The sequence below is a fragment of the Jatropha curcas genome, chromosome 5 (assembly GCF_041381405.1).
Source record: "Jatropha curcas cultivar XTBG-Jc1 chromosome 5, XTBG_Jcur_1.0, whole genome shotgun sequence".
In the NCBI taxonomy this organism is placed as follows: Eukaryota; Viridiplantae; Streptophyta; class Magnoliopsida; order Malpighiales; family Euphorbiaceae; genus Jatropha; species Jatropha curcas.
In genome coordinates, this window is record NC_143155.1 from 20,303,289 (window position 1) to 20,320,066 (window position 16,778).

General features: G+C 33.0%; 2 protein-coding genes across 6 annotated transcripts; one reads left to right on the forward strand and one right to left on the reverse strand.

The window, feature by feature from the left end:
* The first annotated feature begins 6,383 nt into the window (after positions 1 to 6,383).
* Positions 6,384 to 13,458, forward strand: LOC105641864 (cysteine protease ATG4). 5 transcript variants are annotated; one of them, XM_089721421.1, is made up of 11 exons: positions 6,384 to 6,654; positions 7,517 to 7,553; positions 7,782 to 7,822; positions 7,917 to 8,300; positions 8,395 to 8,480; positions 8,626 to 8,676; positions 8,846 to 9,225; positions 10,607 to 10,745; positions 12,632 to 12,687; positions 12,791 to 12,861; positions 12,996 to 13,458. In XM_089721421.1, exons 4-11 carry the CDS (start codon positions 8,105 to 8,107, stop codon positions 13,214 to 13,216), a joined length of 1,200 nt encoding a protein of 399 aa, XP_089577547.1. In that variant the 5' UTR covers positions 6,384 to 6,654; positions 7,517 to 7,553; positions 7,782 to 7,822; positions 7,917 to 8,104; the 3' UTR covers positions 13,217 to 13,458. The 5 variants fall into 5 exon arrangements, with proteins under 5 accessions (XP_089577547.1, XP_089577549.1, XP_089577546.1 ...); XM_089721423.1 differs by having other exon boundaries at positions 7,926 to 8,300; XM_089721424.1 differs by lacking the exon at positions 7,517 to 7,553 and having other exon boundaries at positions 6,549 to 6,654.
* A 160-nt stretch (positions 13,459 to 13,618) lies between these two features.
* Positions 13,619 to 15,661, reverse strand: LOC105641866 (F-box/kelch-repeat protein SKIP20). Its single transcript, XM_012226510.4, has one exon. The coding sequence runs from the start codon at positions 15,343 to 15,345 to the stop codon at positions 14,065 to 14,067; it is 1,281 nt and encodes a 426-aa protein (XP_012081900.1). The 5' UTR covers positions 15,346 to 15,661; the 3' UTR covers positions 13,619 to 14,064.
* Between the last annotated feature and the right edge of the window lie 1,117 nt (positions 15,662 to 16,778).

Here is a 16,778-nt window from a genome sequence, read left to right on the forward strand (position 1 = left end):
GACTGAGTTTACGTATTGCGCTCATTATTTATAAACTTCTATTTTTATAAACCCCAAATGTGTAAAATTATTATGGTATATATGCCCTAATGTAAAGCTTAGGGCATTTACTTTAGGCCCTCTCTACCTATGCTACCGGTTTTATTTTTCATATAGAATTTTTCCAATTTTCTTTTTATTTTAATTTTTAAGAAAACTTCTCTTTTTTTTTTTTTTTTTTTTTGTTTATGTATTAGAAACCAAGGAGAATGTATTGGATTAAGAGTATGTTAGATTTTAAAAAATTTTAAAATTTCAATGATATTCAATTTAAATTCTTTTAGAATCCATTAAAATTTTATGATATTCAATTAAGACTCCTATAAAATCTATAAAAATCTAATATTATTTAATTATGATTTTTTAAAAGTCCATAAAAATTTAATGGTATTTAAAAAATTGCTAAGTTGGAAGGATTTTATAAAATTATTGATTTCATTGGATTTGAGAATGCCATATACAAATAAAGGAGTCATTCACAAATCCATCTCCTGACCCAAAAATTTTAAAAATCTTTAAAAATCCTACAAACTCTTAATCCAATACACCCATTAATAGAATGAAAGCAGAGCGAGTATCCAATAATTTTAAACTACTTGTATAGATATCCGTTTAAAATTTTATTATTTGCATCCATTCTAAACTCGTTTAAATACTTGTATAAGTACCTATATTGAAACCCATGTAAATATTTACTATCTGTATCCATCTAAAAACCTGTTGAAAATACTTCTTAAATGGATAGAGTACCCGCGAATTTTTAACTATCCAAAATTTAAATTTATTTAAAATATATTTTTTACTAATAATTGATAGGATGCCTACTACTGAGCCCGTTTAACATAGCGGTTAATGAGAGCACGGTGGCTGCCAACACACCGGCCATTATAGGCCTTTCAATTAGCGGCCATAAGTTTTTAACGAATAAAATAATGATTTAAAAAAAATGATTGAAACAACCCGAATTTTTATTTTCAAAACATTTTCCAATTAAATTTAATGAACCGACAGCCTAGAAATTTATATTAGTATTTTAGTGCGAACACTGTGAGAAACCAAACCGAAAACCGATTGAAAAAGCCGTAAACCAGTTGAAAATCAAAGATTTGGGCCGAACCGAATCAAATCGAACCGGTTTGACCCAGACCATCTAGAATTCTCTTCTTCCTCTATTTCCAGCGTATGCCTCACTTTCCTCACCCATATTTTTCCTACGCCTTCGACCACCGCGTAGCACCACCAGTGCCACCGCCATCCTCTCCTCTCTTCTTCTTCTTCTTCTTCTTCTTCTTCTCCTTTCTTTTTCTTCTTCTTCTTCCATTCTTTCTTTCCTTTTCCCTTCACTGCATCTGCGTCCTTGGCGAGACAGAGCTGTAGCAGCGCCGCGCGACACCTCCAGCTCAATCGGACTCCTCCGCGCGCCACATCCAGCCGCTCCACGTCGCAGCGACTCCACCAGCTCCCTGGATCAGATCGCGCGGCACGAGCAGACCCGGCCTCCCTCTGCCTTCGATCGCGCAAGCATCGCGCCGCATCCAGCTCGTCGCGCCATCGCCACTGCCCAGCCATCGCTCCAACGTGCCTCCGACCACCAGAAATGAGCCTGTCCAGCTCCTTCGCGCTGCCTCCGCCTCCCTCCGCCACTGTCAGTCAACCTCCGGCCACCAGCCTTCATTTCCGGTTAATCAAAATTCCGGTAATAATATATATTGGGTATAATTTAATTTTAGTAATATTAGTTAATTAAATTAATTTTATTATTTGTAGTTAATTAATTTAGTTAATTTAATTTAGTAATTGTGAGTAGTTAATTGAGTTATAATGTAAGTGTTGATTAATTCAAATTACTTGGTTAATTCACGAATTTAATTCTAGTAATAAATAAATTGTTAGGAAATTATGGTTTATGGAATTAAAGAAAAATTTATGAATTAATGTTGATATGGATTATAGGATGTTAAGAATCTAAGTTTTGATGGGAAATGAGTGAAATTTGTGTGTATATATATAAGTCTAAGTTAGGAGAACCTATTGCATTTGGTAGGGAGTAGCTATTGCAGGTAATCGTTACCATTTTTATATGAACTAACGAAGGAATGGATATATTGTTAATATTTTTGTGATGTATACCATTGGTTAATGCTCAATAGCTTCAATCTTGTTAGGTAACGATCGATGGTAAACATAATTTACTATAATCTAGAAATTGTATTTTCGTGGCAAGATGAAGGAAATTTAGGAAGCTTTAGTTATATGTTCAAGTTGTGAGTTGGGTTACCTAGTAGAAGTATTTATGAAATTGTAATTTAATTGAAGCATTGGTTCTTAGTAGCTAGTTTAGAATTTTAGTAAATGTTTAAAGATGTTGTTTATACCTTAAGCAAGGATGATGAAATAAAGGTTTAATAAAGAGTTTTATAATAGTTAGAAGCTAATTAACTTCTGTTTATATGTATATGTATAAACGATTTCATTTATTTGTCAATTAGCTAAAAAAAAAAGCTGATTATATTTACGTAAAGCAATGAATGTTCAATAATATTATTGGAACATGTTTGGAGGTTATTATAAGTTGTGAATTAATAATTGAATGTTGACAATATTATTTAGATGGAGGAAGGGAAATTTAACTGTCTGATCGCCCGACGGATGGGCTGTGTGCATTAGTTGATAAATATATATAATATTGTGATATTTGAGCAGGTAGATAGTCCAATTTTTAGGGGAGGTGCTGCCGAAATTTCTATAGAACTTAGACTAGTTTTAATTAACAATATAATTAATAGTTTATTTAGATTAATTCTATAACTTGTTATGATTATTTTACTATTATCATGATTGTTCATTTAATTATTCAATTATTTATTTATTTCATCATTGTTGTTTATTGTCAATATTATTTATTTATTTATTTATTTGTTTGTTTGCATTTGAGTATGAATGTCTAATCGTGCATTACATTTCGATATGTAGTTGATCAATATGTCTGCATTTAATTGCAATGTTTGATTAACTGTGTTGTGATAATGCTATGCTTTGTTTGTGTGGAGTTGGGATGAAGTGGGTCACCATGGGTTTGTGAGACCGTTACCGTTATATGGATCCATTACCGTTAGCCGGGTAAATGGGAGATCGGCGCCCCCGTGTGCACCTACCGTTACCGTTACCGTTAACCACAGGTTGGCTTCTCGTCGTTGCGCACCGGACAGTCTAGATTTGATCGCAGCCCGCAGGGTGGCCTCCTGTTGTGAGCGCTTGATGATCTAGATTGGATGGAGACCACCGGGTTGCCTCCTGTTGGTATGAAAAAGAAAAGAGAGGATAGAAAAACAATGAGAGGGCTGGTCAAGTGAGGATTAGACCGGTTGGCCAGTATGGGGGATCGGCTCCCTGGTGCACATGTGAGAGGATGAGCCATGTGGGAGGACGGCTCATCGGGGGTTCGGTGACTCCACTGACTAATTTCCACGTGATGTGATTATATGAAGATGTTAATGATTGTGAGTGCTGGTGATTTGCCATTTGTGTGACCGGCTGCGTGAGCATATAGCTAGTCGGATGACTAGATCGATATATTTACACATTTGTGTGACTGCATGTGTTGTGTGATAATTATTTCTGCTTAGAAAACTCACAAGTCTTGCTTGATTTTTTTTTCAGGAAGTAAGTTTTTCTTTAATCCGATTTAGGCTATGTTTCTTCGGCGCAGGGCAATAGAGAAATTTTCCTAATCCCATAATTATTTCACTATGTAATTATGTGTATAAAAAGCTATGTATACCAAAGAGTTAGTGAACTCCGCAGTTATAGGATTTGTATATTTTTGGTCGTATATTATTATAGATGAAATCATTCTGTGAGCATATATTATAAATATTGTATTGTAAGCAGGGTAATTTGTAAATGTTTAAGATGTTTTAAATTTGGGCCGAGGTTTAATAGAATCTTGCGGTTTATTTTCCAATCAGTATGGGCTGAATGTTAAAAAATTATATTGAGATAGTAAATTTTTAGTGTTTCAGGCTTACTACGGGCCTCGGGAGCCTTAAGCTTACCTGGGCCCTAGTGCCGGTCCGGCCCATGGATTCGGGTCGTGACAATGATGCATTTTACTTTTTAGTGCCTTATTATTTTTTAGTTTTTCATTTTGCTCTAAAACCTTTAATTTGTTTAATTAAGTCCTGAAATTAATTTTGATTGAATATATAAAAATTATTGTGATTCCATCAAAATCAATCAAAATCTATAAAAAAAATCTCACCAATCTCATAAAACTCTATGTAGAATTTTAGTGGAATATGTAGAAATCTTAGAAAATTTTTCAATTCCGTCAAACTCAATAATTCTTTTAAAATCTAACACAATATTAATTCAATACACCCCTAAAGTTTTTACATATCTCTAAATTTATATGAATACTGATCTTGAATCTATGCTTGGCTATCCCCGCAAATGTTTATGTTGATCAAAAACACTTGTTAGAACATAATTTTTACAAATTATATCCTTAAGTTTTGTTCATGTCCAACCCTTTAGTTATTCCGTTTATTTTTTAGGGTTTTTGATGCAAAGTCAAAGCAAAAAAAACAACATGGTCAACCATGAGAGAAAAATTTTAATGACTAAAATACCCTCCAACTACAATCAGGTTTTACAACTTTCGTCAAACCAAAATTTACATTGTTGTTTTAGTTCAGAAAATTCTAAATCCAATTAAAAGTCGAACAAGCAAAGTAAAAGCATTATGGGTTTGAACACTCGATGCGTTGTCGTTTTCACCGACAATTTAACAGTTCTTTTGTGTTCACTTGTGAAATTTCCATAGGCAACATAGATCTATTGCATCTAAAAAGCTAAGAGCAACAAAAGTAATAAAAAAGATTAGGAAGAAGTTAAGTTGCGGTTGGTGGACTTCGATTTAATGAGAATTTTCGATCATTGTAGCAACATTCAATCACTTACAGTTGGTTGACTTTGATTTTGTCTTTTTGATTTTTTAATTGTTTTCTTCTACTTTTTGGATTGATAGAGTTCATATAGAATGTTTTTTTTTTTTTTTAAATTTATTTTTAAAAACAAAACTTACAACTGCTTTGTTATTTCTTTTATTTATGTTGGAATGACGGTTTTTTTTTTTTTTTTGTGTTGTTTTTCTTGTACTTGTTCTTCTTTTAATGTTTTTAGGTGTTTTGAGAATGTTTTTGTGATTCCTCAAAAATGGCAATGAGGAGTTTTTGAAGGTGGAGCCATAGTGATGGAAAGAGAAGCAAAAGTCCTTAGATCTTAGTTCAACTAGGGTACTTCTGTCTTTTTGCACAAATAAAAAAAAAATCCAAAGATGCAGTCGTGTATTTTATAAAAAGCAAATCCTCGTTAGTGTATTTGATTAATATATAGGAACTTAATAGAAATTTTTTCTAAAATTAACGACTGTGGATATAAGTTAGAAGCATCACAATATTATAAAATATTCTTTATATAATTAAACATTTAAGAAGAAAATATGGATTTCTATTTTATTTTAAAGGGAAAAAATTATAGTATATATATTTTTTTAATTTTTATTAAAATAATATATATATAATTTATAGTATTTCCGTTGCATGACGCAATTTTACGGTATTAATTTACTTAATTAGAATTTCTTTTTATTTAAAGAAAATTACAGTAATGTTATTACTGTTTGTAGAGTAAAATTTAATATGATTAATAATTTTCTTAATTTTTAATAATTAATAAAATTAACAATGTCATTAAATATTTTGAAAATATTTTAACTTCTAAATATATAAAACTTAAAAGCACATTCACTAACCAATGTAATTCTAAAGTATTAGTTTGGAATTTTTTTATTTATAGAAAATCATTGATATCATCAATAATATTATTATTGATTATTGATGCAGTGAAATTAACATCACCAATAATATAATATTATTATTATTAATATCCTTCCAAAATAATAAAAAATTTAAATATTTTTATAATAATTAATTAAATTAACAACTTCATCAATATTATTTTAATTTAATAATTTTAAAATAATTAAATTATTAAATATATAAAAGTTTTATCCATTGATGTGTCACTAGATTATAACATTATTTTACTGCATCGAAAATTTTTAATTTGACAATAATTTACATTGTCATTTTAATAATTTTATTTTTAATAAATAATTGGAATTTTTATTTATGTATTAAAGTAAGAAATTATTTGGAAATACAAAATTTCAAACATTTTAAAGAAATGAATTGGATAAATTTTCTATTTTTTAAAAAATTTAAAATGGAATAAGATACATTTTTAAATTTCAGAATAGTAATTGAATAACGTCATATTCCAATTCATTCCAACCGAATTACCCACATCTTCCATCAATTTTCCGCAGCGTCTTGTACAGTTACATTCTTCACTCGGTCGTCCGCACGCATCGTGCTGGCTCAAACTCACAGCACCTAATCGAAAAGCTGTCGACTTTCGTGTATTCCGCTCCAATTAGAGGTGATTTCTTTTGGGCCATCTGTTTCTTCTTTCTCTCTCAAACCCTAATAAAACTTGGCTACTTGATTGTAATTCAACTTTGCTCAAGACGTTGTTGGAAAAGTTTTCAAGGTAATTTTCCTTCTTCCCGTTTTTGCTATTTTGTGTTGTTTTAATCTCAAATTTTTTTCTTTCGCAGTTCAGTTTGGGTTCCACTGATTCTTGCTATGCTAGAAATAATTCCATATTATTTTTTTCTTATACATATGTTTTCTTTTGTCGTTCATGACTTAATCGACCCAAGTAAAAGATCACCTGAAATAAGCGTAGAAAGCACCAATCTTTGTATTGTTTTGGTATCTTTCCCTGCTTGAGGTTCCAACTATCAGCTGCAATGGAGCTATCACGAACGATGAATAACTTTCGGAACTTCTTCAAACCGTTAATTCAAATTATGCATCCACTAGGAAACTCTCCATACTTCCGTCATTTTTCAACGGCATTACTGAAGAAGTCATTTCCATCTTCACCAGACAGGCATTCTGCCCTGAGAGCCCAGAGTTGCTAACTCTTGCTCCAATGTTAAATACCAAATTTCTCAAATGTGTGTTTAAAGCTTTTAAAAGTTGGAAATTTGCTTTTACTTACTTGCTTGGGCCTCATTGCCATGGCGTCAATCATATCATATGCTTGACAAAATGCCCTACTGAGAATCGATTGAAATCTTGCATTCCTGTTGTTCAGCTAGTGCTGCATCTTTTGATCTTTAGCTAGTGAAGCTAATTTTTTTTGTGTGAAAATGATGTTCTTTGTGTGCTGAATTTATAGCTATAGCTGTTCAACCTTTAGCTGGTTGAGAGATTGAGCTATTTTAATTTTTGATTGAATTTTTTAGATAATTACATGATATGGCTTAGACCCGTATACTGAAAATTATTTTACTCCACTAAAATTGCCAATGATTATTGAAGTATTCAATTCCATCCTCTTACAGCTATAAACCCCAGTCCATATTTCATCAATATCAATTGGTAAGTATAATAGATCAGTTTCTATTTGTCCATTTTCCTGTTTATTCTTCATAATTTGCTGCTTAGTTGATATCTTCTTCATTTTCCCTTAGTATGGGTTATTTAAATGATTTGGCAATCTGGATATCTAGTAGCAGAATGCAATTTGCTAGTTGCCGTTATGTTTCCTGGTAAACCTGATGATTAATTTTTTGGGAAACTGAGTTTGCATTTTGGTTTGATTTTCAGCTATGGTTTTGAGGTGAATGAGCCAATTGCTTCACGACTAGGTAATGAAGGGTTTACGTGAGAGGGTTGCCTCAAAATGTTCTTCTAAAAGTGCAATTGATACGCAAAATAAATCTCTAACATCTGATTGTTTAGACCAACCAGGTTCCAGTGGTGATAGTAAGTTCTCAAAAGGGTTTTTATGGTCAAGCTTTTTCACAGCTGCTTTCTCCGTCTTTGAAACTTATCGTGAGTCACCTCCTACGACTTCTGAGAAGAAAGGAAGTCATACTAGAAACAATGGTTGGACTTCAGCTGTGAAGAAAATTGTGGCAGGTGGCTCAATGAGGAGAATCCACGAGCGTGTATTAGGGCCTAGCAGGACTGGGATATCCAACACAACTAGTGAGATATGGCTTCTAGGCGTTTGTTATAAGATTTCACAAGATGGCTCCAATGCCGATGCAGCTACAAGTAACAATGGATTAGCTGATTTTACACATGATTTTTCATCACGAATTTTAATGACCTACCGAAAAGGTTTATGTTAGATGATGATGTGTGTTTTAGCAAATATCTGAATGTAGGTTTGGCTAAAAGATGATTGGAAAAAGTAATTTATTTATTTTTACAGGTTTTGATGCAATTGGAGATTCAAAGTTCACTAGTGATGTAGGCTGGGGTTGCATGCTACGAAGTAGTCAGATGCTTGTCGCTCAGGTATGTTTGTTTTTTCATTTTTGACATCAACATTATCCTGGAGATGATTTTGTCATCTGTATAACTTTCTTAACATGTTGCATATATGTTATATTGTGAAATTTTCATTCTGATTGGTTAATTTTTGTGGTTTCTCACTCTGAAGGCATTGCTTTTTCATCAACTGGGGAGATCTTGGAGAAAACCTATCCAAAAGGTAAAGTGAATGGTATTTAGTATGCCATCTCGATTTCTTTCTTTGTTCTGCTATCCCTTTTTGTCAATCAACTATAAATATGGAAATGTAAGTTACCTGTAACCGAATCATGATCACATTGGAAGCGTAGTAAGCATGCTCAATTTTTTTTTTTTTTTGAATTATGCAGCCACTGGATCAAAAATATGTTGAGATCTTGCACCTTTTTGGTGATTCTGAAGCATCGCCTTTCTCTATCCATAATCTTATTCATGCTGGAAAGGCTTATGGCCTTGCAGCTGGGTCATGGGTGGGCCCATATGCCATGTGCCGCTCATGGGAACTACTTGCCCGCTGTAAGAGAGAGGAAAACAACCTTGAACATGAGGCACTTCCAATGGCTGTTTATGTTGTTTCTGGTGATGAAGATGGAGAGCGTGGTGGAGCCCCAGTTGTCTGCATTGAAGATGCCTCAAGACACTGTTTAGATTTTTCTAGAGGTCAAGCAAATTGGACACCAATTCTTCTGTTGGTTCCCTTGGTTCTTGGACTTGAAAAAGTAAATCTAAGGTTTGTAATCCTGTGCTTTAAGTTTACCTTTCTTATATATCTTTCTTTGTTTCATTAGTTTTTAATTGATTCACTTTGTTCTCTTTCTGCAAATTATGTTCAAGTTAAAATTTCCTCTTACTCCATTCCTTGGATGCTGTAGTTTCATCTTTTTCCACCTTGCATACTGCTTGGGAACTGAGGGAATCCCATTTTATGTTTTATGATGTTGCGCTTTGATTTATAGACAGGCTAAAGCACAGTTAGATTTGTCATGCCTAACAAAATTTTGTCGTCTATGACTAAAAACTAATTTTTGTATGTCTGGTGGTTGTCTGTGAATATATTGAGTTTATGTCTCTATGATGGAGATGTCATTTGGCAATTAGTTTGATCCCTCAGCTGAATATTGTGGTTGCATTACCTTCAAAATTTTATTGTTTTATGTTTATGACTAGTTTCTTCGGGAATGTTGTTGATGTCTTTGGTAGAATAGTTGCCAATTGCTAAACAAGAATTGAATTGAAGGTTTTTGGTTGTAGAACTAACCATAGAATTTCCCCATATTAGAGTACATTCCTTTTTTTTGTATCAACAATCAATAAACAGGGAAATGGTAAGCTATTTCTTTTTGTTGTTTAATTTGAAACCATATTTAACTTTAGTTTTTATCCTTAATTAAGTTCTTTTGCTGTTATTCTTTTGACCATCTCTTTAACATGAGGTTCTTTTGTTGATGCAAATTTGAGAGAAAACAGTATACAGTGGGAAGATCAGGTGTTCCTTCTCCACACTGCACAATGCTTTTTTCTTTTCAAGAAAATTTTTTAAGCTCGACTATTGTTGCTTGGTGATATTCTGAAGTATGGGAAGATGGTTCTTTTTTATATTAGACATCCCATATCTGCAGATTTGTGCAGTAGTGCAGTAGAGAATGGAAGAACCTGTTGTCATTTAACTCCACAATTTGTTGGAGGCTTATGAAGATTCATTTTTGGTTCAGGATCGTGATTAGCTACTTAGGTCATTTATGGGATCCTATCAACATCATAGCTCACTCGATTATAAATTAGTTATGTTAGGTTATTTAACCATTCTTGTTGCTTACATATGTATCCCCTGCCCCCTTGTCAATATCTTGATACTAATTATGTTACAAAATTATCCTTCTCTGCACATGATGTGGCGGTGATTCTGTTTTTCTCTTTATTATCAATGGGCGAACCTTTTTTGCATTAACTTGTATGCCTCCTAATAGAATGTTACAACTTTGAAGAATCAAGTTATGCATTATGCTGAATGTATCAGTAATACTGGAAAAAACAGTAAAAAGGGATCATTTGAAATTTTTATGAGTAATTCTCATATATTTTAACCATTTCTTTTCTTAAATCATTACCAGGTATATTCCATCTCTACAGGCAACGTTAACCTTTCCTCAAAGTCTTGGAATTATGGGTGGGAAACCTGGTGCCTCAACATACATTGTTGGTGTACAAGATGACAATGCCTTTTATCTTGATCCTCATGGAGTCCAACCGGTAAAGCATGATTTTATTTAATTTCTGACACTAGTTGCTCATATATCATGAAAGGGTTTGAATGACTGTAATAATTATTTAGCTTCGGTAAACAAATGTTTGCTAACAGGTAAGCGAGCCTCTATACTGTATGGATAATTTAATCAGATTGTACTTGGCTTAGCCATAGCCTAATTTTGCATTCAAGGCAGTTGACTCTAACATATATAATTAAGGGGAAGATGCCAAGAATTTCCTTAAACTTCTGGCTATAGTTGATAATTCTATGTGCTTTATTATGTGATGATACCAACTTAACATATGGAATGGAGGAGCTATGCATGGGAACTTAAGTGGATAATAGCAAGCTGATGTTTATCTGAATGGTAAGTAGTAACAGAAATAGGAAGTGGCATAAGTTCAATAGTACTTAACTTGACATGTTAAATAGTAACAGAAATGTTAATCTGCATTTATATGCATGGATAAAGTTGTTGCAACTTTTGATACATGGTAGTTATCTTGTGAGCTCTATGTGCCTTGAAGGCAATGACGATTAGATTTTGACCATCCTAATCTCCCTAATGTAGTAGTAGAAAAATTCTGCAGTATTGCAGATTTTTAGTCTATAAGCGTGTAAACAAAACAAGCTATTTGTTCAAACTCAACTTGGAAAATATTTGGAATCAACTTGACTAGGACTCTATGATCAATTTTGAGCTGAGCTTGTTTGTTGTATACAAAACTTGAGTAGATCACCAGTCTACTTGAGTATTAGTCGTTTTTACATGATTCATATTTAAACAACAACTTATTTACCATCTAACCCTGAAAGATTCACTGGACTTTTTTCTGCCTTTAATTTAAGATCGGATAAAAACTTCACTTGAATAATTAATGATAGTTGAGTCGATTTGAATGTCTTGAATACATCCAAATCGAGTTTTGAGCTTTTAGTTTTTAACTTGACTTGGCTTAATTAAATTCCTTCATTATATTTATCATGTATGTGGTGTAAATCAAATTTTAATCAAAGCTCCAGAACAAACTATTAGTAACTTTTATGTTCCTAGTTGTTCTTTTAGTCTTTATATATATCTAAGTTGATGTTTTATTTATTATCTTTTTTTAGGCGGTTCGTAATTGTTCTAGGCAGTTCATTGTTTAGCATAACTAGTGTAGATAAGGTTGCTGCGTTTTTTTTCACGGGGAAACAAAATGAATACTTCAATCATAAACATTGGCTATGAGGATATGGGCACAGGAATGTACATGATCCTAAATCAAAATGCAGATAAATGGTTAGTATTCCATAAGCTCAAGGGAGATAATATGATACAAAAAAGATTGTACAAAAGCATCAAGGAAAGAAATAAAAGGTCACATATATAGACAATGATCTGGACACCAATCAACCATTTGGCGTTACAGGCATGCATTAGCAGTTCTTCCATTGCAACTTTGAGTTCTCATACTCTATTATGCATAATCATTTGATGCTGACATATGCATAAGTGATAACCAACTTTCCTCTTCCACCGTGTAAAATGAGTAGTTTACATTTTCTGCATTTTTTCATTGCCAATTGCTAAGATGCTTGAGACTGGCCTTTTCTCTATACTTTTTTCTGAATCATATAATTAAGCTTGATAACAAAACCTCATAATGCTCCAGTGCAGCATACAGTTTGCTGGATAAACCCGGCCATGTTTTGGTGTTTTTCTATGGTTTTCTCTAAATTCAATTCTTATTTCAGTGTGCGCGCACATGTAGAATCTGCAAAGCCAGTTGTATATGATACCTAATCTTGTTTAGCTGTGATATACATAACATTGTTAGAAATGTTAGATTTGATTCTGAGCTGTTTAATAATGCCTGTTAACTTATTGATGATTTGAGGTATTCAGGTGGTCAATATTAGCAGAGATGGCATAGGGGCTGATACTTCATCTTACCACAGCGAGTAAGCTTGTTGCTAGGACTAATTTTAATCTATTTTAGCAATGAAATTTAAATCATTATTTATCTTTTTGGATCTGCTGCTTATTTATGGTAAATTTTTCTAGTTTCATAAGGCACATTCCTCTGGAATCCATTGATCCATCATTGGCAATTGGATTTTATTGTCGAGACAAAGGTTCGCTGCTCTATCTTTCGATGTTCTATCTTGGTTTTTTGTTCTTTGATATTTAAGCCAAGGCTTGCTTTTCAAATTAAACTCATTAACTAGAGTGTCTTACCTTGATTACTTTCATACTTGCTACTGTACAGATGATTTTGATGAATTCTGTTTTCTGGCATCAAAGCTGGCAGATGACTCTCATGGGGCACCTTTGTTTACTGTGGCTCATTCCCATAAATTGCCGAAGTCGGTGGGCCGCACTGACACATCAAATGATAATAGTGGGGTTCAAGAAGACGATTCCCTAGGTGTAATGCCCATGAATGATGCTGAGGCTCCTGTAAACGAGGATGATTGGCAACTCCTTTAATTAATTGTCTAAAAACTTGTACATGGTTTGGCTTGTAATGGGGTTGTATACCCAATTCCACAGCAGCTCTTATTTAGTCAACTCGTGTTTTTGTTCATTACCCCTTTTGTGGCTCAAGATTTGTAGAGAGTACACTCAGTACACAGCATTTATGATTCTTTTTAAAATTTTTTCAAGGTGTTAACATATTCCAACTAATAGTGTATTATAAGATAAATGCAGGAATTTCCGTTTTGCTAGCAGTTCCTCTATCCCTTGATACTTCTTACCTTTTTTCTTTTTCTTAAAATTGTTATTTGTACGCTTTCAATAGCTTTCTTTTCTACTTCAGCTATTTACTTGTCTGAAATATGCTTCATCTATGTTCATGTTTTTTGGGTACAGCTATTATGAAACATGAAATATTAAATTTTTATCTCCATTTCATTCATTTTCCAAATTAAGCATAACACCACCACATGACAAGAAGAATTACATTACATGGGCCCGATGAAGAAGACTCAAATAGTAGAAAAAGGACTAAAGAAGCAAAATATCAGAGTGAAACGCAAAATCACGTGCATTTATATCCATATTTTTTGGATTGATTTTACCTTGTAACCATCTCTCAAGAAGAATTTCGCAATGATGTACTGATTACCAAGTTTTCACTTAACATTAAGTTTGGTTGTATGGGGAGACCGGAGACCTGCTAATCATTGCTCGAAGTCTCTTACTACTTGAGCGTATCTTTGGTGAGCCATAATGAAATATAGTGTATTTTACATTAAGAAATTTCTTAGATACATTCCATTGCAGGTCACCAAATATAACCAAGTAGCTGCCATTACTCCATTGTTAGTCTCACATCAGATTGTAAGGTAACAAGCTGAGAATGGAAATCCAGAGAACTCAGCAGGAGTATGCACATGGTTCCATTTAGTCCTACCATTGTTACAATCTTTATCCAAGATAAATGTTCCTTCAAAATCACATTCACTACATGAAAATGATGACTCTGATCTCCTGCTGCTTCCACTTACAAGAAACACTCTGTTCTTATTATCACCATATCCAATATTCATCACAAATGGGTTCTTTCCGCAGTCTGGAACTGGATTTGATCTTATTAATTCCCATCTAATCTCATCATTTTGATGTATTTGTTGTTCTTCTTCTTCTTCTTGGCCTCCCAAGAACCACCGCCACTGATGCTCATTCTTGTTGACGGATGATACTATGGTGGTGGCTCCTCTAGGACTAGTACTAGAAAAAGGCCAAACACCAGTAATTTTATGCCAGACGCCATTATCAGGGTCGTAACACTCTGCATCAGACCTAAATTGTCCTTGGCTATCAGTCCCATAACCACTCACAACCCAGAACCTATTATCACCTTCAAAAGCCATTCCATGACATTCATCTCTGTCTTCAATCATATTTGGCAAAATTCTCCATTCATTTCTCTCAATATCATAAACTTCAGCTGAATTCAGAGCGTTCTTATGTCTATCATGTCCTCCGGCGACATAAACCCACGATTGTCCAACCACCTCACAAGCAAAGAAAGAGCGGGACACAGACATTGGCGCTCCGCGTCTCCACCTGCAACCGCTAGCTCCGGCGAGATCTAGGATGTAAACATCCGGTACCGGTTCTAGAGTGTCAGAGTCCCAACCGCCTAAAATGAGTAATTTATTGGCGGAAGGAATTGCCAAACATTGACAAAACATAGGGATTTTCCCAGGAAACTCTGTCTTTTGCCAAGTATTATACGTAGCGTTATAAATATTTAGGCCAAATTGAGGAGGACTGTGGATCTGCTGTTGCTGCTGCTGTTGATGTTCTAATTTGTCCTCCTTTTTGGCTATGGCGATGGTGGTGGTAAGTGATTGAATTGAATCTAATGAAGGAAGAGGTTGAACAAGGCAAATAAGTTGCTCTGAATTACCAGATTTAAGCCTTAGTTGATAAAAAGAAGGATTTGAAATCAAGTTTTGCCAAGAATGGCAGACTGATTTCATATTAGAATGAAATTGGCATGGAACTTTTACTAAACACTCCATAGCGATCTCATCTGGTAATCCTGGGATCAGTTGTTGATTCTCCACCCCCATATAATTCTTAATACTATTCTTCTCTTCTGCCATTTTCTTTTCTTCAAAAAAACGAAAATTAGACACAAGAATTGAAGAGAAAGAAGGGTATCTATCAAGAATAAAGTCTGCACCTTTTCCTATTCAATCCCACTAAAACCAAAGAAACAGAAGATTGATAGAAAACCACCAAGAAAATATTAGAATTTGATAGGTTTACAATAAGCAGAATGCTAAAAAGAAAGAATGAAGGAAGATCAGAAGAAAAGGTTGTGGATAGACAGAGAGGGTGAGGTTGGGTATAAGTAGGCAGTGAGTGTAGGAGATGTGTGTGAGCATATATGAGTGATCAGAAGTGTCATGTATGGCTGTTTCATTTTTATGTCATCAACGAACAACAATTATTATTACTTGCCTTATTTTGCCTTATCTTCTTAGATTTTTCTAATAAAATATAATTATTTTATTTATTGCAATTTGCTAAATATTGTTTAAAAAAATTTATTAAGTAACAGTAAAGGTGCTTTCTGTGAGATTTTCAGTTTACAAAATTACTTAAACTCAAAAAGTTAAAATATAAAAAATCTGGACCATTAAATGCAAATTTGAGCAAGTGAAGAGTGAGAAGCATAGAAAAGTAAAAGTCTGTGGATTATAAGTTGCAACTGCCCATAATGAATGCAGGTCCACTAGGAAAGACGCATGAACAGCCAGTTACGGGTCTTCTAGAAGCCATCCCATGCCATGTCATCTCATTCTCATGTGCTTATTTATTTTTATTCGCCCAATTGCATATAGTTAGCCTTTATTCCATAACTTTTCCAAAAAATAACTATGTTGCTCTTTTCAGGCCAAATGTGTATATTTACTTGGAAGTTTATGGGAAAAATGTATTTCTATTGTTAATTTTTGGATTTATTGGTCAAAATTAGTTTAGTAGTTGTCAACTGTTTAATTAACTTTTTATAAGATTAAAAGCTAATTATTACGTGATTTAACTTTTTATAAAACGTTATTTTAATATCTAAAAATTAGTTCAAATATTATGTTACTGAATACTATAAAAGATAAAGTGTAGCATATTGACCAGATATATTAAAAAATTATTGCCGAATACAATTTTAATATTGAAAAATTTTCAACTCATGAAGTTATATATATCCTTTTAAATATTAATAAAATTACATTTATTCAATACTTATCAATAGTTGAAAATATTGGGAAAGGTAATTATAAGCTTTAAAATGAGATTAAAATCATACATATGTGAAATTGCTTATTAAAAAAATAAAAAAAGAAGGAAAATATTGTTCAATAATTTATATTAAAAGAAATATAAAATATTATACTTATATACACAATATAAATAAATATAAATATATATATATATATATATATAATAATAATAATTAAAAATATACGTAATTATATTCAATAGTGAAATACCCCGAATTTTTATTTTCGAAACTTTCGAATTTTTATTAAAT

Coding starts and splice junctions, on each gene's coding strand:
- LOC105641864 (XM_089721420.1), top strand. CDS start 7,826: ATGAAGGGTTTACGTGAGAGGGTTGCCTCAAAATGTTCTTCTAAAAGT. Junction 8,301..8,394: donor TTTAATGACCTACCGAAAAG/GTTTATGTTAGA, acceptor TTATTTTTACAG/GTTTTGATGCAATTGGAGAT. Junction 9,226..10,606: donor CTTGAAAAAGTAAATCTAAG/GTTTGTAATCCT, acceptor AATCATTACCAG/GTATATTCCATCTCTACAGG.
- LOC105641866 (XM_012226510.4), bottom strand. CDS start 15,345: ATGGCAGAAGAGAAGAATAGTATTAAGAATTATATGGGGGTGGAGAAT.